Source organism: Halichoeres trimaculatus, unplaced genomic scaffold, assembly GCF_033239565.1.
Source record: "Halichoeres trimaculatus isolate MK-OKI-2021-1 unplaced genomic scaffold, fHalTri1.1 fHalTri1_scaffold_14, whole genome shotgun sequence".
Lineage (NCBI taxonomy): Eukaryota > Metazoa > Chordata > Actinopteri > Labriformes > Labridae > Halichoeres > Halichoeres trimaculatus.
In genome coordinates, this window is record NW_027437192.1 from 30,501,393 (window position 1) to 30,529,382 (window position 27,990).

The window sequence follows — 27,990 nt, forward strand, 5'->3', positions numbered from 1 at the left end:
AGCATGCTGCAATATTTTTTTAATACAGTTTAGTTTTAGTCAGTTTTTTTTTCTTTAAATTTAAATGTAAATGTAAATGTCTTTACAGGGAGCAGAGGACTTCCTTATATTGAAAAAGTTTTTTTTTTCTTTTCTTCTGTCATCTTCTCTACAGTTTAAATTGAGGCACCAGGAGTTTTTTGTGACTAAAACAAAACAGAAATCATATATTAAAGTTAGCTTGTAACAGTTGTAGCTTATTTGCCCTCTATTTTCCAGGTGTATACATGTCATCAAATGTGAAAAAAAAAGCTGTAAAAACTGGAATGCGTGTATGTGCGCATGTGTGTATGTGTATTTATGTGTGTGTGTGTGTTAGTGTGTGTGTGTTAATAGGTTCTTGAAGGTCAATTTGTCTGTATGTTAATCCTCCGTCATTTGAAGTACTATGCATTTCACATGAAAAAATAAATCTAGCAAGTCCCCATGTCCACCGGGGAGGACGCTGGGAAAAAAGCCAAATTAAGTCAGTAAAAAAAAAAAAAAAAAAAAAAAAAAAAAAAAGTTTGGCTTTTAAACTTTTCCAAATTTAGCTTTAATACTTTTTTTGTTAATAAACATCCAATATTTAACTTTAGAAACACTACATTGCATAAATCTGATAACTGAGGAAGTACACCAAAAATATGGCCCACACTCATGTAGTGGTGATAAGAAACTGGGTTCAGGGGGAAAAGGCAATTTGAGAAAATAATTTCCCTGAAATATGTGAAAATAGCTTCAAACAAACCCTGGTAACTCCACAGTTTTTGTTTTTAATCTCACCACAGTGGCAGGATGTACAGCTCTGTTCATGTCAGAGACATGCTGAAAGTTTCAGCCTGTTCTCTTTTGCAGTTTTAAAGAAATCACAATTCTTTGGTCACTTCAGAGGGCTCTTGGCTCATAGGAGGGAGCTTTTCTTTCTTTCTTCTTCCATATTTTTTCTTTAAAAATGTGATTTTTTTAAAGATTATCATTATTTATTTCTACGTCTTCTCCATATTTGGCCTGGAAGATGTCCCTGCAATTTTTTTAATGTTTTTTTCTTGATGAAATAAAACCTTGAGTGTTGTGTTACCTCGTCCAAACCTCTGTGCATCATGAATGATGAACTGTTTCATTATATTTACGGTATCTTTGCACATTTTTAATTAAATATAAGGTTTCAGTTATTTTAAAACTTTAAAAGTCTGTTATTTGTCAACATTTCAAACAGCATCTTGACCTTTTGTACTCTGAACTGTATAAAGGCTGTTTACCTGGATGCTTTTTGCTACTTTTAAAGTGCACTTGAAAAAAGTTTTTATTGAATTGAGTCGAGTGTTATTCAATTTGAGGTTAATAACTTTCATTGCTCCATAAAGAAACTTTAGTAAGAAGTAAAGCAGATTTTATTCCAACATTTTCAAAACTATATTTTCAAGGTTCATTTGCACTTGTTATTTTGTAGCCTGGAGGATTCATTATTTCACAGAAGGGTTCTTGACTAGATTAGATGAATTTTAATGTAAAGAAAATTAAACATGAAAGGATTTTTTTATTAGAGACAGACCTTAGAGATAAGGAGGCTTTGACATGTCACAGCTGTGTCTTGGTTAGAGAGAACGATTCGGATGCACAGCAGCTGGACCCCCACAGTGGGGTGATTCTGAAGCACTTCTTACAGCCAATCACACAAGTGGACCTGAGTGTACACGAGCACTCAAATCAGGAATCAACAAAGACTGTGGACAGAGTGGCTTTGCCTTTTACCATGGTGCGGTTTGGAAGCCACTTCTGACTTCTGACTACCACGTCAGAGGTGCCGCTATTGTGCAGCCAGAGTCTGCATGGTAGAGAAAATAAAAAAAATTATGTTTTCTTTTTTGTCTTTCGAGAGTCTTATCTCTTCTTGACTCTACCTCCCGATATTTTTTAAAATCCCTGAAAAATTACACAAAAACAGCAGCTGTCAGTCACCTTTAAAGTGACATAAAACTTTGTTTTTAACCTCTAATAACTAATGAAAATGAAACTTTTCAGAAAAAAAGAGGACCTGAATTTGAGGCAGCAAAATGATATCTTAAAAACACCACAACAATCAGATGTGGAAAACATTTTTACAAGGTGTATTTATTTTTTTAAAGTTTGACCACAGCCCATCTGGAATGACTGGGGAGATGGATCTTTTTTACCTATACTGCAGCCAGCCACCAGGGGGAGCAGTTTTTTAACAGTCTATGGGAATCACTGACATGTTCTTCACTGTGTGTTTGTTAGACTTTGTGTGACTTCATACAAGACTTGGTCTTTACTAGACATGCATCAATTGATCAGCTGGCTGGTTTCCTTGATTTTGGGGGATCGGAGATCAGCTATCGGGGATCAGTGATCCAGGCCCATCTTTACATATGAAATTGATCTTATATACCTCCAGGAAGGTCTGACAGCCAGTTATTGTTGCTTTTTGCTCTGAGACCTAAAACTCAGGACACTTTATTGTTTTTTTTGAGTTGAAACATAAAGATTTTATTGTTTCACAGGTATTATTTAATGATTTTCAATAAAATAAGATTGGAAAATTGAAGGTATATGCTGTCAGTTATAAAAATAAAAAAATAAAAAAAATTGGTATCGGCAGGTCAGGCTTTTTAAAGATCAGTGATCAGTGATCGGCCAGAAAATTGTGATTGGTGCACCCCTTGTACTTACAGTGATCTGATTGGACGAAAGGCTTTCCATGAGTCCTGATGCTGAGAGTGACATTACTGGGACTTTATACTCATTGGATTACTCTTCCTCAGGTAAATTTACAAGAGATACCTTTCTTGAAGTGTCAAAGTTTAGTGACAAATTGAGATTACACACTGCTGTTGAGGGTATCAAGATGGTGGAACAACTTTCTCTGAAAGCAGCCGTCATCAGCTTTAGGTTTGCAAGACTGGAACAACTTTTACTTTCCCAAACAGAGGATGAAATCTTTTTACTTTCAAGAGAAAAATTTGAAGAAAACCCCACAAACAATAAGAGTGCATGTGTGCTGGCTGAGCTACCAAAAGTCACAGAAACAAGAACAGAACAGGACTGTAATGTCTAGCATTGAAGAGCTGAATTTCTGCATCTTAACTTTGGTGGATGATGGAAAATAGTAAACAGTTCAATCTTATTTACATTTAATGAGAATAAACAAAAACACAGAGCCTGAAGAACAAATTGATGCACAGGATTCCTGGAAACAAGTAATATTCATCCGCAGAATCTTCCAGAGCATGAGGCTTACAGACACACAGCGGTATTAAAAGCATCCAAGTGGTATAACTATTTCAGACACAAGGGAAATGCTCCAACTACAGCCGTAATTGAGCCTGTGATAGTCTCTGCAACCCTGATAAAGGCATCCTAATGGGATGAGGCAAATTATCTGCCTCATAATCAGCAAGCCCTGCAACGTCTGGAATGAAACTGCAAAAATGCTTCTGCAGAATCGAAGACACAAGAAAAGAGCAACTGCACCAAGAGCACGCCAGCAATGTAACACGTCAGTCCCAAAGATTGTGTCCCCTGACATCTTCACAACAGTTACACTTTTGCAGAAGGTGTGTGTCCAACGCCAGCAGAGGAACTGTGAGTCCACCGAGTCATTTGCCTTCATCCCCTCTTATTTCTGTCTCAATAGATTCTAGCAATTCCATGCTCAATCTGCTGCTGTGTCATTTTGCAGATTGCTTTTTCTTTGCAAGAGCAGGACAGCCCCAGCTGACTAATCAAAATGCTGGCAGGCCCCAAAGAGAAAGCCGGTATCTCAGAAAACAAACATCCGCAGAAAATCAAAAGTGATTTCAGAGGATGATCACAGATGGTGCAACCAAAAGTGCTCCTTCAAATGCTGAGTCCCCGCTGATTTGCACAATTCCCAAGCTGCTGTCTACACTTCTCCAAAATAGACTGAAGCCCATTAGAAATGCAAATAAAAACATGGCTTGAGCCCCGCTTTTACAGATTGAACTGACAGCTTCAGAGATTTTCATATTTCATCGATGAAATGTGAACTGTTCCCAAGCTGACATGAGCAAATCATGATAATAAACCTGTAAATGTTCACAAACTCAGAATCATGACACACACACACATACGCACACAGAAAGACTCACCCCACTGCAGAGGAGCAAGCTGCAGGTGCTCCAGGACCAGCTGGTTGAGGACTCCCTCCACACTGGCCTCTCCATGGCGCCGCAGGGAAGGGTGGGACGGGTTAAGGTAAAGAACAAGGCTGAGTGCATTTCATTGATCACTTATCAAAGGGAGACATTGTAGAAAACAATAGAGAAACATTGGATATTGGAGAAAAAAAAAAAAAAAATCAAAGGAGACATTGTAAACACAGGAATAAAAACCAGTGCTGTCAGGCGATTAAAAAAAATATCGAATTAATTACAAGATATGTACTTGATTTATCTAATTAATCACATTTTAATCTCAGATATGCTTAAGGTCCCCAAAAAAAGAATAGAAGACATTTTTTGTTTGGCTACGGCCTTGCCGGCAGCTTATGAGTTAAAGTACAGTGAAGCAGAACACCCCCTCGTTTAGTGGACCACAACCACAAATCAACTACAGGGGTTATAGGGCGCCTGTCGGTCACGTGAGCTGAGCTGTGCCTCTGATTGGGTGAGATCTTGGTATCATCTGAAACGCAGAGTTAGAGAAAAATTCACCCCCCTGCAGTGGTGGCTGCTGGTCAGTCAAGGAGGGGAAGCTCATTTTTTTCCGGCCTACATCATAAATTTGTTTATTTATTTAAACGTAAATTCTACCCTCCATGCCAGCTTGTTAGCTGCTACATAAGACTACGACAGGCTTTAAGTGTGAGTGACAGGGGGCGGAGCTCCGCAGCTGTAGCTGTAGCTGCTTATTGGTGAAAAGAGAGAGAGAGAATCTTTAAACACAAGTCTCATCGTTTTTAAGAAAGGTAAACTCGCCGGGGATCGATAAAGCCTCCAGATCAGTCCAGAACAAGTAAATGTAGAACTCAGAAGATGCCCCGATGGAGAGTTATACTTCAAGATTGCTGACTGGCTCATTTCACTGTCAATCAAAAAAGGATTCGGCCTCAGACAGATCATCCAATCATCATACAGAAGCCCAGCGTCCAGGCCAGCCCACTGTCTCATAGACCCCCAGAGACGCTGAGCGTCTGAGGGCGGGACAAAGCCCAGCATTTATCCAATGACCATCCAGTTTCCACAGTGGAACAACCTACTCTATGCTTCCCCCCTGAAGTCAGAAGATGCTCAGCGTCCGACTGTGTTAAAACGCTGAGACACTGCGGAGATGAATGAGAAGGAGGTGGAGCCAGTTACCTGTGATAGGTAGCTGATTCTGAACAAAAGATGAAGGAATTCTAGCTCAGATTTTATCAATGAAATGTACACAAAGCAGAACACATCAACACTTTTTTGGGGACATTTTAGGGGAAGCTGAGCTTCCCTTCCAGTCTTAGAGCAATCGCCACTACCCCCCTGGTACATTGTGTCCCCATAGTAAAATTGGAGATTCAGACAGGAATCTTTCTTTGAACCAGGTTATAAATATGTTAATTTCTGCTTTGAAATCAAGCTTTTTGTTGTTGCTTGGTGTGTATGTGACTTTCAAAGCCAGCCTCAAGCAGACACTCAGAAACAGCAGATTGTAGCACTTCAGCATTGTCTCATATTCTTAGACCAGGAAATTACAACTTGGTGAAAACACACAACAAATCACTAACTTCCTAAAAGTCTTGACAGCAGTATGAGGTGCTGTCACTCTGCTCTCAGGTCTGAGTGGAGCCAAACGATTAAATGTCAAACAGCGAATTTTGGTCTCATCAGTCAAACTGCATAGTTATCAAAGTGTGTTTGAACAGAGGGAGTGTGAGTGTCTGTTAGCTCCCTTTCTCTTAAAACCATGTCTTTAAACCTGACGTCAATGAGACAAACTGCCTTTCAAGTTTATGGCAGGAAAATCATTTTAGATTCTCATACACATAATGTGTAAGCTTAACATCTCTGTCAGTCAGTTCTGAAGGTTAATTATACTGTTTTGAGTTGGGAGAATAACATGGTTTCCAAGACATACTGATATGTGTTAACGGTCAGGTATGACAAATTCCCACAGAGGCAGGAACATCATTAAATCTACCAAACCAACAGCTGCAGAGCATTACAGAAGGAGGAAATCATTTCCCTCAAGCTTTAACCTTCATGACATTTTTTGCATTGCATTTATTTTGCTGCTGAAGGTGGCAGAGGTAACGACAGCTCAGAGTGATCCACAGGCTGTCGATGTTTGAACGCGGCTTCCAAACAAATATGACTGTCAGAAAGCAATTACCCAGATAATATGTGGTGATAAGCACACTGATGATCATTTACACTGCTGACATTTGGAACAATGGGTGAGACAAGCAGGGCCCAGAGCACTGAACCTGTGTCTATTAACCTTTGAGTGAGAGTACAGTGAGCATGCAGGCAGAGAGAGGCAGACAAAACAGGGTGCTGAAAAGTGCTTCCACTGAGCCGCTGGATGCTTTCCAAACTCGGGCTGACTCATACTGACTGACATGTCACAACATGCACCTGCATCAAAGTTGAATGAACTACGGTGAACAATGGCAGTGTTGTGGCTTTGAAGGCTTGAAGAGTGAACAAATAGAGTTTCTGCTTTAAGGCTTCAGTGGAGCTGTTTGGTAACAGGAGCAGCTCGTGGCTCCAACATGACTATCTGAGAGCTGCAGGGATCCAAGCATCAAAGCTATACTTTGAATCTTAGTGGGACCTCATAAATGATGTAAAATTACATGTCACATCATGTGGACGTGCTTCTAATGAATCAAAAAACAGTGCACATTCATGAGCATTTTAATTACAAACTAATGTATGAAAAGCATTAAGAAGTTTCATTTTAGATTATCTTCTTCTTACAAATTTAGAGAACCCATTCTGTTTGAAATTTGTGAAAAGAAACAATTTCACAATCCAAACAATAATGTGAACTCTTATTCAAAACAAAGCTATGCTAAAAATAAACTGACAATAGATGTCATATTTTCAAGGCTTCAAGATGGAGTTTTATGCTTTCCCTTATTTTCAACATGGCTATAAAGTAACAAAACTGGATGCTCAGATTAAACATGTACAGAGTTTCAAACCTTTATATACTCATATGTTATAGAAATCTCTGAGTCTGCCTGTAAACTGATCAAAACACACAAGATTTTCACAGGACTTGCAGAAGTAATAATGCCATCCATAGGCGCTGATTTTCGTGGGTGCTTTGGGCACCAATGTGTGCCAATGCAGTGGTCGTTACTTTAGTAGGGTGTGTTGCTGCAAACTTTGTTTTGTTACTGTATCCGTCTCTTAAGCTCCGCGGAGAGCAGTGAGAGCAGGATTGATCGATCAGAATTCATGAAAACTGTTGTAGATGCTGATAACTGGCTGATTGGCATGTCTTCATTAAAGCATATCCTTTCTAACAGCTACAGGGTGCTCGTCAGTCACATGACCTGAGCTATGTCTCTGATTGGAAAATCAAACAATCCTAATAACTTCTCAACCGCAGAGATAGAAAAAAAATCACTCACCATACAATGTGTGCTGATAGTGAAATCAGCGTTTTAGACCCAAGTTATTATTTGAACCTGGCTGTAAATATGTTTTTAATGCCATAAAATTCTGTTTTTATGGTTAAGTGTACGTGGCTTCTGGTCTTTCTGCAGCCAGCCTCAAGCAGATCCTTGATGGACAGTAACTTTAGCACTTCCACATAGGCTTCATTTTTACTAACCGGATGTTGCCCTTTGGATTGACATCATTAACTTTCAGAACCACGAACAGCTGTGTTCCTAGTCCCTTGGGGGGGTTCTCTGTATTGTTTTTGTCCATTAGAGTCTGTTGCATTGAATAAATAGCATTGATAAGAAAAAAAAACCCTTGTTGGTGTCGTGTTAAATTTGTGAGATAATATGTGATATACTGTGACTGTATGCATTTGTGAATTTGTAGTTTGCTGTTGGACCTGTGGCAGTCTATGTGCGTGTGCATTTGTGCTAGTTGCTGCTCTAGCGTCTAAATGCTAGTCTGTGTGCTTGCCGTGCTTTTAAACAACATAACATGTTTTGACAGCCATTTCAGCTGCTTTATTAAAGTGGCAATCATGTAAGTTTAGAGCGCAAACATAAACAACTATGATGTCATCACAGAACAACTGCTCTCTGAAACATCTGCAATGGCGAATGAAGCTATCATCATCATCATCATTAGCAGCAGCAGCAGCAGCATCCTAAAGCTTGGCGGACAAATGATGTTATTTTGGCCACCCTAGTGTGGTCTTTCTTCAAAGGGGAAAATTTTAATGTCGCGCAGATTGGAAAATTTCTGACTGTAGGACGGAGATGGGAGACAAACTGGTGGATTAACTGGAGCCTAGTGTCCAAAAATACTCGTATCTAGATGTTTCATGACACTGAAATCACTGTAATAACTGTGTGATGTGCAATTCCTGATGTGAAATTGTGGCAAATTCTGCAGGAAAGAGGAATTTGGAAAAAAAATCAAAAATAACAAATGTAAACTTCTTCTATTCTATTTTGTTACTGTGGTAGACATGCATTTAGGATATAACGACCCATGCAGTGTGAGAAATTACACCAAGGGACGCCACAGGGTGTGTCAAAAAGCACAGAAGCCACATGTGTTCTTTCATGCTGATTCTGCACATCTCAAATTTCGTGCAAGAACCACAATCCAGCCTCAACCTGTCCATGACACATTGAAGGGGTGGGCCTCAAACACCAAGGTTTTCCCATAGCTCTACCCTAGAGAAGCCTCCAGAGGGCTGACCAATCAGAGAGGGGTGGGTTTGTAGAGTGGGGAACCTTAAAGAGACAGCAGCTAAAACAAAGTGTTTCAGACAGAGGCTAAAATAAGAGTTTTCTAAAATATCAGTGAGAGAAAAATGGGGATTTTATTGAGCTGTCAATCTGTAAAGATACTCATAGGTTACCAGAGGGACAGAATGAGCCCCCTTAATATCAATGCCCATGTTTAGTGTGGACATCCAGATTTATTACTCTACATCTTTAATCTCTTAGCTGATAACAAAAGTGTGCCAACCTGTTAGCAATCAACGCCCCTGTCTCTATGAGGAAAACTGTGTCTTCAGTTTAGTGCCAGTGCAGCTGTACTCAAACCAGGAGGTCAAACTGGCTAATGATTAAAAGACTCAGTCTATTGATCTGTACATCACTTATGGCAGTGTTAATCCAGGTAGGGGTCACAGTGGGAGGAGAGGCATGAAGGTGGCCCTGATTTATTGAGGTTTCTAAGTATACATTTAAACATGGGCTCAGGTTTGAGCCATGGTTGCAGCACACTCAAAACAATGATTGCAGAATAAACCTGATGAAAAGAATTTTATACCAGGTTTAATGAGCAAAAACATCAGCTGTGTGCCCATTTGTTCACGCTGTGCTTTTTCCTTAATAAACGTATTTTGTTCTTGTCGTGAGCTACATTAGCAACGTCTGAGTGAAATGTCAGGAGAACACTGAGCAGTGTCAGGCGGTCAAAGAGACTGCAGATTTGAGGGTAATTGAGAGAGGCACAAACAGTGAATGGTCAGGAGACACTGCTGAGCGTGAAGCCTCAAAGCTGACCTGGGCCATTCTGAAATAAAATCTCAGCTGCTCCTGCTGGACTCAATCTATACTTACGAGAAGTGGAAAGTGAAGGATGAAAGAGGTTTTATAAAGAGTTACAAAAACATCAATACTCCATTATTACTGAATATTATTTATGGGGTATAAGCACCTGTATTAGAGCTAGAATACAACACAGAGTCGAGCTGACAAATCTTTTCAACATCTCCATAGAGATGAAATTTAAAGAGCTAATTTAAATAAGTTTGAGGCATTGTAATGTTTCACAACTTATCATTTAGGTCACACTTTCAAACATTATTGCCAAGCTAAACTTAAATTAAGTTTCTTTCCAAAGAATAATTTATCTTCCTCCCTCCAGGAGAGGAAACACATGATTCTGGCAGCTTCTTTAAGTGTATTCGACAACAGTGGTTTTCCCTGTCTGAGTGTATTAAAGCAGGGCCCAAGGAGGCTGCACACCGTTAACCACTGAGCCTGACACGCCACCACTTTCTATGGCGGCTTCATCCACTGATCTGAACGATAAGTCACCATCGCTGCCTGTATGTACACAGCTGCATCTTAATAAATCAGAATATGGTGAAAGAGATGACTGACAAGCGTCCAGAAGACAGTCCCTGACTTCCAACAAGGAGGGTAAGATTGACGGATCATTTATTCTCCCTTTACATACAAAAATGTATACGTCCTTTCCAAAGGGAACAAGAGCAAATGAAGTGTAATATGGGATGTTGGCAGGCAGCTCTTTTTAATTTTGTGCCAGGTGATTTGTGAATAATATGTTGTGGGAGAAGAGGCAGATATAACAAGAACCTGTCTTCTTCCTGCTCCCTTTTCATTCATAGGTATAATTTCTATTTCATTTTATTTTTTTAACCAAAGTTTAATTTTTTTTAACAGACTGAAATAAAGTTGAATCAAATCAAGCAATGTTATAGTCACTGCTCACATACTTCTGTGTATCCTTTACGTTGGCATTGCTGTTAACCAAAGCCACGTTTCCTCCAAGCAGACCAGTTTGGTTCATCTCAGTAGAGCGCACATTTTGCGGCGTTTCCACTGACTTATCCCAGGAAAGATAACCAGGATGAGCCGTCCCACTTTTTAGGAGCCATTCGTATGGGTGCCAGACTGAACCAATCCGCTCTTGGAAGGTGGAGCTACAACACTGCAGATCGTTGATTGATCAAAAGAATCCTCACCAATCACAGAGAGGACAAAATGCTGCATGTCTTCTATCTATCCTCTCTGTTTACTGTGTCACGTTCTTCTTCTTCTTTGGATTTATTAGCGAGGTAAACTGTGTTGTGCTGCTACAGCGTCACGCTATTGTGTAACAGCTGCGGCTTTCAGCATCTGGCTTACACGCCGCCTACCACGAGAGGGCACAGGTTGCTGTGGAAACGCAAACAGGATCAGGCTTAACTTAACCACACCATCCCAAACCGTGCTGAACCGAACTGGACTGCTGGGTGGAAATGCATCCACCAGGAGGGGCAGCCTAGAGTCAAAAGTTTATGACAACAACAAACTCAAAAACAAACATGGTGACTGAGGAGGAGGTATTGCTAATGTTTCGCTTGCATAAAAAACAAATATGGAGGCAGTGTTGTATGAGGCAGTGGTTGGTGAGGCTGTTAAATACAATCCCCAAAGTTCCACCATTGATATTTCTTCTTCGTGTTTCAATCTGGTATGTCACCTCACTTTTTGAAGCAATAAAACAACAACAACATCAGACTTTAAAGTTGAAGGAGCTGGCTTTATGCTGCTGCTGCAATGGCTGCCACTGGTCAGGAGGATAATTGATTCAGAGGATTTGCTGAACTGGACGAAGGAATATTGGGATGCATCAATTGATCAATACTTTTACCCACCCTTAGCTGGATCCAAGCAGATTACTGTGTGGAAGGTGGGGTACAAGCCTAAAGAGGATTCTCAAGAAAAATCTGTTCAAGAACTTCTCAAGGAGTGGACTGAGCTTGGAGTCAGAGCATCAAGAGACACCATGTACAGACTGATCAGAGAATTTGAGACCACGTCAGAAGAGTCTGACCTGGGCTGAGGAGGAAAAGAACTGGACTACTTCTCAGTGGTCCAAAGTCCTCTTTTCAGATTATTTTTTTCATTACATCAGTGACTCAAGGATCAAGGATCAAAGTCTCCATTGTCAGTGATGGTTTGGGGGCTATGTCATCTGCTGCTGTTGGTCCACTGTGTTTCCTGAAGTCCAGAGTCTACACAGACAATAACCAGGAAATTTTAGAGCACTTCGTGCTTCCTTCTGCTTAAGAAGAGACTAACTACAGCGTCAAACGTACCAAAGGTGATTCAATGACCATGTTACTGAGCTTGGACCTGAACCCCAGAGAGAATCTATGAGGTATTATCAAGAGGACGATAAGATTCACCAGACCCAGTGACACAGATGAGCTGAAGACTGATATCAAAGCAACATGAGCTTCATCACATCTCAGCAGAGCCACAGTCTGATCTGATCTCCTCCATGACCACCTCACTGATACAGTGATTCATGCAAATTGAGCCCTGAGCAAAGTTTGAGTGAATATAAATGAAGGTACTCTTCAGACTGCAAACATTTCAAAATTTAAAAATATTCTATATATATATATATATATATATATATATATATATATATATATATATATATATATATATATATATATATATATATATATATATATATATATAATATATAAATATATATATATATATATATATATATATATATATATATATATATATATATATATATATATATATATTTATATATATATATATATATATAGTGTAATATTTTAATTTCATGAGTTTTTCATTATCTGAAAGCCATAATCATCATAATTCAAAAAAGTACGTGCTCTTAGAATTTAACTACTGAGATAAATGGAATAAATTAACTTCCAACAGTATTCTAATTTATTGAGATGCACCTGTACTTCAGGCTTAAAAGTTGGCCAAAAAGACAGAACAAAAACCAAGAAAAAAGAGATCTAACTCCCACTCTAACTGAAATAAGAAAAACACGAAGCTGAATTTGTAAGAAAGTATTACTGTGATGAATCAAAGTCCATTAAAAGTCCAGGAAGTGGTGTATTTTTTTTTTTTTTTTCTATTTAGCACGTCTTTATTCTGAAATTGAAAAAAAAAAATTGAGCTGCTCTTTCAGAAGAGAGTTCTGAGAAGCTGAATTTCCTTATAAATAAAGATCAGAGTAGCATTTACTTCCTGAAATTATAATAAAATCTAAAATTCTCTAGTTTTGTCATTTTAACAGTTTACTCCAATAGTTATACACAGCTTAGCGGCTATCTGCACATCAACAAATGTCTGCCTCCCTCTTCTCATCCTAACAGGAGCGATAGCATCCAGACTTAGCATGATAACATCATGTGTAATTCTGCTGCCTGTGTGTTGACGCTGAATTAATAAGTAATGAAACATGAGCTGTGTGAGATATTTATCAGCACTACTTGTGTTTGAAGATAGCGCTCTCAGCTGTGGTTGTGAAGATGTAATTTGATGACTGAAATGTCACACTTTCTATTCTTGGCTCTGAAAGATACAGTGCTGCTCTTTTAAATAGCTCGAGATATGTATTTCGGCTGATACGGCGCCCGGACGTGTCCTCTTTGCCTGGTTTTAAAGACACAGTCAACAGGACCTGTAATCTGATGGCTGTATCGCAAACCTCATCTTTTGTGCTGAAAGAAAGCCGTCCAAATCCACAAATTCACAAATGAAAGCGGAGGGATGATCAAACAGTTCCAGGCACGTATCTGTGCAATGAGATGTGCCACTGGGAATACATTTTCATACATTGTCATTTTCTTTCTTCATGCCTGCCTACATGCTGCCAAGTTACTTGTATATAAAACAATACACATAATGATGGGAGTGTTTACGCCTTCATAAAAGAAGGAGTATAATGGCACCTTCAGTCGCTCTGAGATTGGATTCATTATTAACTGAACACCATGCTCACCAGAAATCTGACAGGCAGCTCTTGAATCTTTTAATGTGTGCAGCAGGAACCACCAAATAATGAGGACTGTGTTAGTAAATGGCACTTGATGCATTAAGACTTGTAGCTCATTTTAACACCAACATGTTATTACCCTCATGAGTCTTAACAGAGGCTTTGACAGCAGGAAACTGGCCCGTTTAGGAAAAAAACAAAACAATAAACTTCCTTGATTTGTTTCACAAGCAACACAAGCAGCTCAGTTGTTTTCATGCTATCTGGAAAAGGGCCGATCGTGGGCTTGATGTCACCCACTGGCCACATCTCAAGTGGAGCCATTAGGAGACTGCAGGTTCAGCCAACTCTGCTCCACTTTTCAAATTTACTGTAAGTGCCCAAAATTTTTTAATGCAGTCTGACAGAAGGTTTTTGTACTGAATCCAGATGATCCAGGTCCCTAAATTACATATGATTAATCAGATACAGTGTTTAGCCTAAAAGCACGAGTGCCTCGTTGTTGTGAGAATCCACTTAAATGTTCAGTAGGTGAACAAGACAAATCAGAAACAGACAATTTGCGTTTTTAACCTTTTTTTCCCCTGCAGTAAGAACTTGTTTTGTCCCTTGATAGAATTCAAAATCTGAATTTAAATTGTGTATTAGTGAAAATGAAAAAGTCTTCTTTTAGAATCTCGTTCAATCAACCATTTAGCTTGCCACTCAGCAAAGTGCAGTTTCTATGCATATGTGTAGCTCTTTCTAGTAACAGCCGTTATCCCCATGCTACCAGCTACCCATGTGATACTTGAGCCCTTCGGGACGGTGTCACTGATAGTTGTGCTGTGTGGACAGACCTATTATCTGTCAACTAGACTCATGTCAACCCCCTCTGCTGGCCACTTGTTTTGAATTAAAGATGTTTTCTAACCCTTTCGAGCCCAGAGTACTGCCAGCCTATGATTTTCATAATCATTTGCATATTAATTGGCAGCAGATTTAAAACCAGATTTAATCATTCAATTCTTCTTTGCAAAGATGAGTTTATAAATTTACACTATAAAGCACACATGAAAAAATTCTCTATAAATGAGACTCTGGGTAGTTCAGCACTTCCTTTGTTGAAAAAACATCGGCATGCTGTCATTTGTGTTCCTCTACTCTGAAGTTTTCACTCCGTAACAAAATAAAATAATCTTTTATTTTCAAATGCACTGTTTACAGTATCTGGCACACTTATAAATTCGACTGCATTTTTTGCAGTTAGTTTGTTTTCGTATTAAAGTCATCTATTTGCAAATTTTGCATTGTTATTCATTTTTGGGTATTTTCTAAATCCTACCAAATTAACTTTCTCAAAAAGAAAGCTATTACGCCGACTCCAACTGCAACTTTTTACATTCACAAATTTAAGGGATACTGCTGTGCAACTTCTGTATTTTGAAATATTTGTGAAAAACAAACAAACAAATAAATAAATAAAATGAATTTATTTTTGTAGGTTTCTTGTACTGTTAAGCTATTGGCTGTCGTTGAGACATAAGTCAATACATTGGTCTTAAAGGTTCTTATTCACCACAGTCAGTATGCAAGTGTTACAGATTAATGTGGTATGATCATAGTATGAAAAGTAATCGTGGTTTAGTGGTTATCCTGATTATTATGTGATCATTTATGACAAGCTCAGCAAAACAAAGTGTACAGACCACTTTTTGTCAGTGAGTACTAAAAAACTGGGAGCTGCAGAGCCGCCATCATTATGTTAACTGTGGCATCCATTAACCTCTTAAGCCTGCTGCCCCGGTCTCTTTTAAGGATCTTTGCTAAAAAAAAAAAAAAAATGACATACCTAATTTGAAAAGAGTACGTGAATCTTTCTGGTGTCATAATAAAGGGAACACTTGTGAAATTTGTTCTGAGGTGTCCGTTTTTGTATTTACGTCACTTGCGTCCGTCAACTATTACTCAAACGAACATAAGGTTTGGTTGAAGGATGACTTGACGTGTTGGAAACTGAGTTTCTCATGTTTAATCTGATGTGTAATATGATATGTATACATGATAAGGGCTTTATTTTATGTCTTTTGTTGCAGATTGACCTCAAAGTCCCTTGTTTTGGGGGACCTCGGGGTTAAAGAGGTCAGCAGTAAAAATGCATTGCAGCAGGAAACTGATCTTCTGTTTTGACCTCCTCAGTTGGGTAAATGGGAACATATATGGGATATATGATATATTCTTTTTTTAAGTTAACACTAAGTATTATTGCTTTTCTGGTATCATTGTTTAAAGATAAATGTTTTAGTGACTCCTTTAAGTGCCCCGCTGAGCAAACAACCACGATCAGCTCAGTGTCATACAGTGTCTTGAGTCAGAAGGAAGCCTACATGAAGGAGTAGATGAGAGGAGTGTGCAGAGCATGAGAGAGTCAAAGATTATCTTTGATAGGCGACAACTGTCCATAAAGTAGACCTCTAGAGGAAGTGTTGTATAACATGACTGGGATACACAACACATTTAAATGGACACACACATACACCTTCACACATATAGACATCACCTCACAGTGTGAGAACAGCCAGCACTCTGCTGCACGCTTTCACATCAGTCAAGACAGGCAAACAAGCTCCTGAATGACCACGGGGCGTCCAGATGTTGGATCCAGATGTCCTGGATCAGGGATTATCTGTCAACTGAAAACATTTCATAGATGCAAAAGTGACAACATGTGTCAGGCCATACTGGTCCTGTACCTGGACAAGAAACGTGCAGACAAATGTTAACATCAGCAACCTGAGTAAATAACGACTGTCCTGTGCAGGTCACCCCTGGAAGGATATTATGCTCCAGCAGATGCCCAGCTTGCTGTTGATCTGGCAGCCCTGGGCGTGCTGGCGCTCCTCCTCCAGCTGTTTGGGGTTTGTGAAGCGTGCCGTCTCCTGGTCTGGCTGTGGCAGACTCTCAAAGTCAAATTTGTCAACCTGGATCGCCATCCTGCAACGAGAGATGGAAAAGCAATCAAAATAGGAGTCTTCACAATTTATTATTGTGCGACACAGAGCGATCGTTATGCAACTTCTAACTGACAATTTCAAAAAAGCCCAAAACCTTGGAGTATGTTACCCTTTAAGATTTGAAAGTGACACAAACTCTTTTATTTCATGTGTATTAAATGCTATCGATACCCTATTTAAGTCATCAATCCTTAAATGACCAGCATGTGAGTATTGATATAGCAGATAACAATGCGCATGAGCAAAGTCAGTGAGAGGAGCACAACAACAGAAAGTGAAACTTAAGTATCAATCTCGTCACGCAAGTAATTTTAATACTGACACCAACAATGATCTTATCCAAACCTCTATTCAGAGTTTTTTTAACTTCAATTTTCCATCCTCTAGGCTCTTCCCCTCATGTCACTTGTAGTCAGTCTGGCGTTACTAGGGCGCTTCTGCATTGCAGTGGCTGGTGCACTGAGAAACAACCTGTGTTGTCCCGAGTTTCACTACTAACTGCTTTAAAATTTCACTTTATTTTTTTGTTGTTGTTTTTTGAACACCACATTTTTTCTTTGATTCATCAATTGTAATTAACATGTTAAAATCCCACCCTTAGGAAAAAATGTATGATTACTTTACCATACAAGCTTTTGGCTAACAGACTAATTAGCTAGTAATATGCTAGACCAGGGGTTTTCTAAGTGTGAGACAGTGAGTCTCCCTTCAGAGAACATAAAGTCACCATGGCCTCACCTATTTCAATTAAAAAAAAAAAAAATTATATATATATATATATATATATATATATATATATATATATATATATATATATATATATATATATATATATATATATATATATATATACTAATAATAATAGATAAATAATCCACTCTGGGTTTCAACCACAAAACAATAAGGTACTTATTAAAACATCCAGTCCTATGCAGTCTCCCACATTTGAGTGCAAATAGGTAAGAATCAGGTGATTTTAGGTCATTGCCTATTTGTGCATTTATTCTAATAACTATATTAAGTATGATCATGACAACAAAATGAGATGACAGCTCTTGAGCCAGGACAGAAAACATGGCTACTAAGGCAGCAAAGAATAAAAGTTCAGTCACAATGCAATAACTAAACAAATAGTTCAATTACAGGTTAATCAAATGCAGAGCTGCTTTCAGCATCTACAACGTTCTTGTTAAATTGAGCTTTCAGAAAAGATTTTCAAACGCAAAGAGCAGATTACAAAAACACTGTCAACAAACCACACACTGTGGCTTTGGAGCATCTGGACCAAGAAAAGCCTAACTTTAAATTGGGAGCCTAGGAATAATAGTCAAACAACTCCCAAAGATCACAAGAAGAGGATCCATTTCCATTTATTCTGGTCACAGGTAAGGTTTACAGTGCTGGTCCCAAAAGAATGAGCCTTGATACCCGGGAGCAATACAATTTTATGACAATCATTGCTAGGCCTATTCAGAGGTTGAGTTAAACTAAACACCCAAGAGTAATTGGCCAAAGAAAAAAAAAAGACATTGCTGACACCACTGTCTCAACCCACAGTTGGTGTCAGTTTTTAGAGAGAAGTGCTACCCAAGTGTGTGAGTGCTGAATCGGAGCATGGAGCTAGAAGACTGGGTGAAAGTTTACACAGGGTCCAAGAGACCTCAGACACAAGCTGGAGACAGTAGCTATCCTTCTATCTGCCAGATAAACACAAATCAACCCTGAACATAGTATATGACTAGATTAAAATGCTAAATTATGTCAATTATTATAAAAATGTATAACATAGGATTTGAGACCCTTTATTGACACTGAAATTGTAAAATTTCCAATGGTCTCTTGAAGAATTAAATTTTGCCATACGTCGGTTGGCTGGGTTCATATGCTCACCCAAGGGGGTGTCTTGTTTGAGTGCATGGCAGAGCTGTTGCATGGTCCTGTAGCTGTGTGCACTCTCCTCTGCTCTCTATTGTGCACACAGCAAAGTTCCACCCTGATGTGTACACGGACACAATAACACATTTGTGGCCACTCAGAGATGAGCACACTCCATATGGCAGACAGAGAACCAGGGAAAATAATCTGGAAATCACAGCACATTGCCCTTCACACTTCATGTACTTGCTGCTCAGTTCGGACTCCCCATTTTTTTTTTTTTTTTTTTTTTTTGCTTTATTTTGGTGCCTCTTCTCACGCCTTCCCTGGAACTCTTTGGCGCCCCCTAGGGGAGGCGCGCCTCACACTTTGAAAACCACTGAGCTAGACGCTTAAGTCCCGACAGCTCTTCACAATACGTTCTGAAAACTTGGATGCTTCAGATAACATCTACCGGTATGGAAACTCTAAAATTATGCTAATAATGTTCATGCTGGTGTATTTCCTGAATAAAGCATACGCTAACAAGCTACAAGCGACAAGCTGACTTTCTTGTTTTTGGGTCTGTCTGACCCACACAAACAGAAAAGCTTGACTTTGACAGAAGGTTTGCAAGTCAAATGCAGATTTCCTTTACCCTGTTGCAGTTAATTGATTCAGCTGCTACATGTTGAATAATAAACAGTGTGTCATGAGCAAAAAGTGTAAAAGAGACCAGAGCAACATGAGGGAGCAAACAAAGAATGATATTAACAAGAAGTAGATTACAATTTAGAGAGAAGTTCCTCTTTGTCTAATACGCAAACCAATAGCTTTGGGCTTCTACATCTAACAACTGATAGACTTCAACACTTGACCAATCACATCAGTGATTTATTCTCATCTCCATCCACAAAATATTAGTGAGGAGCTCTTGTTTACATTCCTGCCTGATGGTAACAAACGTGGGCTCTGTTGTGGAGCTGGGCAAGTCATAAATTATTTATTTACTTTGAACAAACACCCACAGCTCCAACCTTCCTACTCCACACTGTGTGTCTGTAATTTATCAACACCAGTTGAGGTGTTCTGTGCCTGAGGTTATGTTAGGTGTCACAAGCCCAATTCAAAGTCTGAGTGTATCAAAGTATGAGACCTCATCTAATAAAAATAACCCCAAAGTCAAGCTCTCATTAACCAGGCCTAAAGTTCAATATCAGAAACTGGATAAATTCTTTATCCGACTTGAAAAATCTGTTTCAGGGCTGGAAATGTGGAGCTGGGTACAAAGACTGTGGTCTCAGATATCCTGGGGGGGAATGGGAGATAGGAGGAGATAAATTCTGCATGAGGTGGACAGCTGTCAGAGCCCTTCACATGAAGCTGTGTGTGTGATGCAACCCACAAGCTCACAGCTGCTCTCCTTAACAGCATCAACAACAACACAATAAAAACAATAATAGGGAAAATCATCTTTATGGACAAATAACAGAGTCTCAGAAGCTGTTGTTTGCAACTTGCAAGCTGCGTTATGAGAAAACTGCTGACATGTTAACACCATTTAAGCAAGCACTCTTGGGAGCATCATTACAGTATAATCCTTATTGTGTAACAAAGAGTAGAAACTCTGTTTTTTCTGATCACAGTAAAGCCACACTGGTTAAATTAAAATGATTTTACTTATTTTTTCTGACTAATTAAAATTCCTTAATTGCACAAGTTATTTTATTTCCTTTAAAGGTGCTATGAGGACTATCTGGAAGAGCTAGTGTTTTTCCAGGATAAAGACTCAGTTTCCCATGAGCACTAGCTCCTAATGTCCAGGGGACACGACTCTTACCAAGGTGTGCATTTCTTTGGAGAGCAGGTGTTCTGTTGAACTCTTCTTTTCTTTTGTTCACAACAACTTTTCTAAGGCCATCCAGTGTGATATATCAATCCAGTCATGTTGGACTCTATTGGGACACTTGGTAACAGCATTTATAAATGATCTACTTTGGTGCTGATAATCTCATTTTAAAATGTGGATTACAGTCAGGCATATATCTAGAAGTGAGGCTTTTTCAAGATTATTTAGAAAGTCCCTGAAGCCCCTCTAAAAAAGTTGATGGCTTCTCATTGGAAAGATCTTTACTCCTCTTCCCTGGAATCAGTTACCAGTAAGGGTCCAGGAGGCAGACACTCTACTCTAAGAGTAGGCTTCAAATTTTCCTTTCTAGCCACCAAGTGGCTCAGTTCAGTTCCTTTCGGTACTGTGCATGTTTTGTGGGGTGTCCACTGACTAATCCCGGGACAGATCCTCAAATAACCAAGATGAGACACTTTTTGGGACCCTTTTGTAGGGGAGCCGGACTAAACCAACCCCAGAAGGTGGAACTACAACACTGCTGACCAGTGATTGGTTGAAAAAATGGTCACTTCCTGTGTGACAGCGGCTGCTGTATTTCTCCTGGCGGCACACAGTCTTCTCTGAAAAAAAGTTTTATTGTTCTTCGTAACAAAGAAACACATGGAAAACACATAGAAGACACATTGCTGGATGTCTTTCCTCTTTGTTTACTGTGTCGCGTTTTTCTTCTTCATTGGATTTATTGGTGGGGTACACTGTTTCACACTGTTTTGGGGTCATGCTATTATGTGACTGGTGTTGCTATCGACGACTGGCTCCCACATAGTCTACCAAGACAGGGCATGGTTGTCTGTGGAAACTCAAACAGGTCCAGTCTTGACCAAGCCAACCCGTACCAAACTGTACTGATCCAAACTGTTTGGTGGGAACAGGGCTTTTGATAAAGCTTACAGTTGGAGCTGGATCAGGTCTAGGCCAGATCTTAGTTTTATTGCTATAGGTTAAGACTGACACTCTGAGCTCATGTCCCTTTCTCCTCTGTCTGTCACTTAGGGATGTCCCAATATTACATTTTCACTTCCGATACGATACTGATACTGATACTGCACCATTGAGTATTGGCCGATACCGATATTAATCCAATACGATATCAGCATTAAACATGCATACTTTTATAACTTATTTTGAAGTATGTCTGTCATGTTAGAAAAGGCTTGATTTAGTGATATTATTCAAACAAAGAACAGTAGTCAGCAACAGTAGGTATGAGGAAAAACTGACCCATTTATTATTAACCAATGGGTAACAGAAACTGCTTATATTGTAGATTTTAGATGCTTTCCGATATGATACTGATACTTGTTTTTTTTGCTGATATCGGACCGATATCCAATATCAATATTGGACTGGGACACCTCTACTGTCACTAACTTTGAAACCTTAATGTCCCTTTAAAGTCACTGACTAGAGATGTTTCTGGGAGTTGCTGAGCCTTCTTGTCTTGTAGGTTCCTCTGGATTGTTGGTGTAGATGGCCTGCAGCAGCTTTTAAGTCTCACCATCTTAATCACTACTACAGCCAACTACGGTCTCTCCCTCACTCTCCAGCCCAAACATGCTGTCAGCAGATGTCTGTCTAACATAAGTCTGGTTCTGCTTGAGGTTTCTGTCTGCTTAAGGAATTTGTTCTTACCATAGTAACTTATTAAATACTGGTCTTTGCGAATGGTGAGATAAGATGAGATCAGACTCTTTAACTTAAAACATATCTATGTCTAGTAGGGATGTCCCGATATTACATTTTCACTTCCGATACGATACCGATACTGCAGCATTGAATATTGGCCGATACCGATATTAATCCGATACGATATCAGCATTAAACATGCATACTTTTATTACTTATTTTGTAGTACGTCGTGTTAGAAAAGGCTTGATTAAGTGATATTATTCAAACAAAGAACAGTAGTCAGCAACAGTAGGTATGAGGAAAAACTGACCCATTTATTATTAACCAATGGATAACAGAAATTTTAACATGAAACGTAAAAAATACTAGTAATTGAATAAAATAAAGAATAAATTAGAAAACCCAGAAAATAACCTAAATAAATCAAATAAAAAACAGCAGGAGCGGAGTCTGGAATGGACTGCTTATATCGGAGATTTTAGATGTATTCCGATACGATACCGATATTTGTTTTTTTGATGATATCTGACCAATATCCGATATTAATATAGGACTGGGACACCTCTAATGTCTAGACCGGCTGGTGTTCTTAGAAAGTGTCTTGAGGTAACATTTGTTTTTATTCGGTGAATTGGAAATAAAGATGGATTAAGCCTGTGGAATCTTAAAGGTGGTCTAACAGTGGCTAATAAGGAGCAACATTTAATTAAATTTAGAAGAAAATCCTGAAGAGTGGTATTAAAATGAGGAAAAGAAACCGTCTCTTTGTTCTACATCAGATGATGAAAACATCAGTCTTTATTTCTGTTTCTCTGCTTTATTTCAGGGCTCCTCTCTAAACTGGATTGAGGAGTGAATGGAAACATGTCTAATGGGACTTGAAATGAGGCAGATAACCCGTAATAAACAGACTCCACAGGAATCAGTTAGTGGGTTCAGTAAAGGCTCACAGACACAACCAGTGTTTGGTGAAAACTCCAAATACATCACTGCTTGATCTCACTGACAGTCTCTCTGTAAATATACAGGAGTGCTGTCACGTGTGCTTTACAATTTTATTCTGTTTGAACAAAACACAGTGGATCTATGTATCGATCAGTGGGTTTATCTCTTGATTCCAGTTCAGAGGCCACAGAGGCTCCCTGAGGAGCTCTTTTCTGATGAGGGGGATCAGTGGACTATAAACCTGGTAGTGCTTTGCTGTGTTTTCTCTCATCTGTTAACACCACTAAGAAATCAAGCCCTGTTTAAAGATTGGAAGTGCTTGTAGAAGAAGGATATGAAGTCAGAAAATCAAAACAATCCTGAAATTATGGGTCGATTCAGTGGAAAGTCATTGTTCATTATTGTGTTGCTTTAAATTTCACAGCAGTGAGATGATCGTCCTGACACCTGATTGGCTTCCTCATCAAGCTGCCGTACTGTACGGACAATAGTTGATGAATGAACACTGCAAGAGAAATAACCTGCGTCCAGGATCAAAGCAAGGTGGAAGAGAAAAGGCAATGCAATTATCATTTCACAGCCATAACAACAAAGCACAACACAAATTAAATAACAATTAAGACTTCAAACCCAAGACAAAGGAAAGCTCCTGCAGCCACACACTCAAAATAATCTGCCTTTGAAGATTAGGAGCATTAAGCTTATGTCACTGACTGAAGTCTGGTCCTTAGATGGACACTGCTTTCCATGCAGTCATCTTCAAAGGAACACATTACACACTAAGTCTAAAAATACACAGCTTTAACAATGTAAATGGATCCTGAATGTGAAGACACAGGCTGGCAGAGCCCAGGTCTGGCTTTCTTTTAACAGGTAATCACTAAATGGACACATGGCAACCAGCACTAAAGGACTTTTCATCCAATGATTAAAAGTGAATCTGTATGAATGGTGCTGCAACTTAAAATGTGTTTCATATTTCTGTGAAATGCTTCGATAAGTCACACAAATGTGACTGCACAGACCCAACGTTTACACTTGGAGCAAATTTTAACCCTGTATGTGAAAGATGATAGTCCAGCCGCTAACTCTTGATGAACTTCACAAAATTCCTGAACGGTTCAACAAATTTAGTCTAACCAAAAAGATAAAAACATTATCAAATAAAGAAAAGACTTTCCAAGAGGTTTGGGATAACACACTTGGCACACAATGTAAGGAAATTTATCCTTGGTAGATTATTTCTTTGTGTCACAATCTTACACCATTGTAAAGTCACTTTAGTCTGCTTTTATGTGGAGCCACATTTGTAGGAAAATCCATCTGGTGGATGAGCAACAAAGCTGAGTCTGTGGGTTGGGTCCATGAAAGATTTGCCAGATCTTCTTCTGCCAATGCCCAACAGCTTAATCTGTCATTAACTCTTGTTTGGTGGATTAGATATTTGAGACATATTGGAAGTTTATTAATGCAACAAACAGACGCCCCAGTGTGGAGGAATAGCCACAACAGCCTGCCTCCTCCTCCTCATGCTGGTCACCTGCTGGTCACTCAACGTTTAGAGATGATGTCTCATTCTTTAACCAAGATTTGACAGAAGTGTTAACAGGGTTGTGTTTGTCACTCTATCACTGGGGTGGGCAATTTATTCTTTTGATGGACCACATGAATAATCTGAATTGTGTCAGAGGGCTGCAACACACAACAACATTTAACTTAATAATGCTCAATATTACCTTTTCCCCATTGAGAAACACAGTTATATATATTATATTTAAACATAATTAAGATATTTTTTTTTACAGAAAATAAAAAAACATGTTTTTTTTAATCTATTTTTTTCCAATAATGTGTTTAAATGATCTAAATAATAATTATTATTTATTTAAATTTATTTAAATTTATTTGACTCTTGGATTCATGGTATGGAATCAAACAAAAAGAATATATATGAATTTAAATGTTTATAATATATGACCCAGGCAGTTATGCTACTTGGCAAATAATATGTGAAATTGTGGTGTAGGTTAAAAGGGAAAAACTTCTAAACAATAAAAACAAAAAGCAATCACTGCATTAGTGTTTAGTGTTTCATTTTATTTTTAGTTTTTTAGTCTCTACAAATACTAACAAACTTCATGACAATTTATAAAAAAAAAAAATAACTTGGATATTTTTCACTTTTTTTGACCTCTTCATTGTGAAAATTTTAGTTTTTCTTGGGCAAATTGGAGCAAGCAAGTTGGAATCTGGATGAATTTCTGAGGTGGCAGTGCAGAGGACAGCTGAGAGGCAATCTTCAGTAAGAGAGGATTTGTGTTCAGATTTGTTGATCTTCATCACTTCTTCATCACATCTTCAACACACAAGCCATGCTTTTCAAAATAAAAGGAACACAGTTGTATTGCGTGCAGGCAAAACATTTTTATTTTTTCATATATGTTATAATTTGATGGGGACAAACTGTTTCATGTCAAATTTGACCCCGTATCCAAAAATGGATTTTAGATCTACGAGCATGAGTCAGGGAAAATAAATGTTTTAGTGTATCTTGAAACTGAACAAGCCATGTTTGTCACAACTGTCCCATAAAAAATACACAGAGTTCAAGGAGAGCCTTGACACTGCCATGGGAAACCAAGCTGTGAAGGTAACAGTATGTAAGGGTTAGCATGAACCATATGCCCAGGATGATCCCACAAGTGTTCAGTGGGCTTAAGTCAGGACTGTTAGCAGACCATTCCATCCATTACACTCCCAAACTCTGGAGGCAGTCTCTGAGGAACCCTGCTCTGTGGGGACAAGCGTTGCCCTGTTGAAGGATAGAGTCCAGTCCCAGACCGTAGAGATATGGGATCACCTTTGGTCATAGAATCTCATATCTATATCTCTCTACATTAAGATTACCTCCAATTAATAAACGCCTAATTTGTACAGTCAGGAAGATGACGCTTCACACCATCACTCCCCAAACAATGCAACAACTTGGTTTGAGAAACAGCAGCTAAAAGTTCCCCTATCACACCGGCCCAAACTGGATCAGTCAAATGTGACACGGTGACTCCTGAAGCAGATTTATTACCAATAAGAATTGTTACAACAAAGAAATAATCTACCAAAGAGGAATTAGCATTACTTTTTGTGCTTAGTTTATTCACCAAACAGTTAAAGAGCTGTCGATAAAGAAAATGCAGTTCAAAGTTTAAGCTCGTCCTTTGAGCAGTAATAGCAGGTAAAGCAGGGATAACATCCAAACCCCAGAAGACCTCCTTTTATTTAAGCAGGAGAGCTCTAACAGGCCGAGCTACCTCACCACCACTCCCACTATCTTCTCCTCCCATTGATTTTATTGTGGACTCTTCAAGGATTAGACCCTATCTGGAGACTAATCTGGTCTATTACAAGGCTTTTAATAACAAACTGTGTGCTGAGCTGGAGCCACCGTGGAACATCTCTGGGCCTGATTCTGCTCCTCCCTGCCCCACCACCCCCTCCACCATCCCTTCACTGATAACAGCCTGCTTGGCTGAAAAAGGACACACAGATAGATGAAAGATTGGGTGGATTGATGGACCATTCTCACCAGATTTCCATCTGCTCAAAGCACCCAGCATCGAATCAATTAGAGCCCTGAAGAATCCTAAAAGGAAGTGTATAGATTTAAACTCTGTTTGCAGGAATGAGCTGAACTATTTGTGTGTTCACGCATGCAGAGAAAAAAAGGAGTTGGTTTTCTTGCCAGGTTTTGTCAGTGGACGGGGCTTTTTCTGGCCTCGTAGGCGTTTTGTCAGGTGTAGACAAGGTTTATTTAGCTCTGCAGCATGGGTCTGTTTAGTGTTTTCGATGATTCACAATGAGCTTGACTCAGTGTTGTGAGAGTAGCAACAAAGCAGAGGTGTGCTTGCCCTGAGCAAGTTGAAAGCAGAGAGCGTCAAGCATAGTCATGTTCTGAGCTGCTCTCATGGCTCTGCTCTGCATATTTTAACAGATCCTACTTCACTTTTATCCTTCACTGAATACTTTGGTCGGATAACTTTTATAAAAACTGTGAAGATGCAGGATATAAGTCTATGTTCTCCATAAACCTGCTGCTTTAGATAGAATGACTTTCTAAAAATAAAAAGTACTGAAGTCAATCCAGGAGAGGAAGATTTTATAGCTGAATATATTCAAATTGAAACTCTTCCATCTTCTGACTTTAGTCTGAGAGTAACCTCGTTTAAACCCTAACTAGGTGGTCATAATGATAATTCAAAGTTTTATGGAAACTAAAAGTCAACTTTGCAAAGCTTGGTGGCAATAAAGCCGCTCTACTTCACCTCTTACAACATCAACAGCCCACCAACTTTCCATGCACCTGTGGCTAACCTCAAGTTTTGTAGCCTTGGTAAGAAAACTAAATCTACAAAAAGAGAAACCTGGAAGAAAATACAGATTTCAATTCTGTGTGGATGGATTCATTTCACTACCAATGTGCTAGCATAATACACATGCTAGATATGTGGCAAGGCATTACCAAACAAAATAAAATGTATTAAGCAATATTATACATATCCAATATGGAATTCAAGTAGACTTTCAAAAATTTTGAATTTTTTGCAAGTTTATAAAATGTAATTCATTTTGCAAATTTTTGAAATTGCATAATTGTTTGACATTTTTACAAGCTTTTGAAAGTTCACAAAAAAATGTTTAACTTTTAAATTTGGTGCAATTTTAGTAAATTCTTAAATTTATTTTTTTTATTTTTTGCATTTTTTAAATTTAGCATTTTTTTTTATTTTATATATTTTAAAAATATTGCAAAATTTTGACATTTTTGCAAATTTATTAAAAATAAAAAAAAGGACTTCACACGTACAATTTCAATAATTCCAAAATAACTGCTCAGTTCAATAAGTATTTACCAAATTTTAACTATGTAAAGTATTTTATACACTTTGTTTTTTTTCATTGGGAA

At 38.7% G+C, this 27,990-nt stretch overlaps 1 protein-coding gene across 2 annotated transcripts in view; it reads right to left on the reverse strand.

Annotated features, from left to right (window-relative positions):
• The window catches only part of trappc9 (trafficking protein particle complex subunit 9), a 354,132-nt gene that overhangs the window by 115,123 nt on the left and 211,019 nt on the right, over window positions 1-27,990 (reverse strand). For both annotated transcript variants that reach the window (XM_074687443.1, XM_074687442.1), the window contains 2 exons: window positions 16,520-16,673; window positions 4,152-4,242 (listed from right to left, as the gene is read on the reverse strand). In XM_074687443.1, coding sequence (XP_074543544.1) covers window positions 4,152-4,242; window positions 16,520-16,673 — 245 coding nt within the window. The remainder of the gene's footprint in view (window positions 1-4,151; window positions 4,243-16,519; window positions 16,674-27,990) is intronic.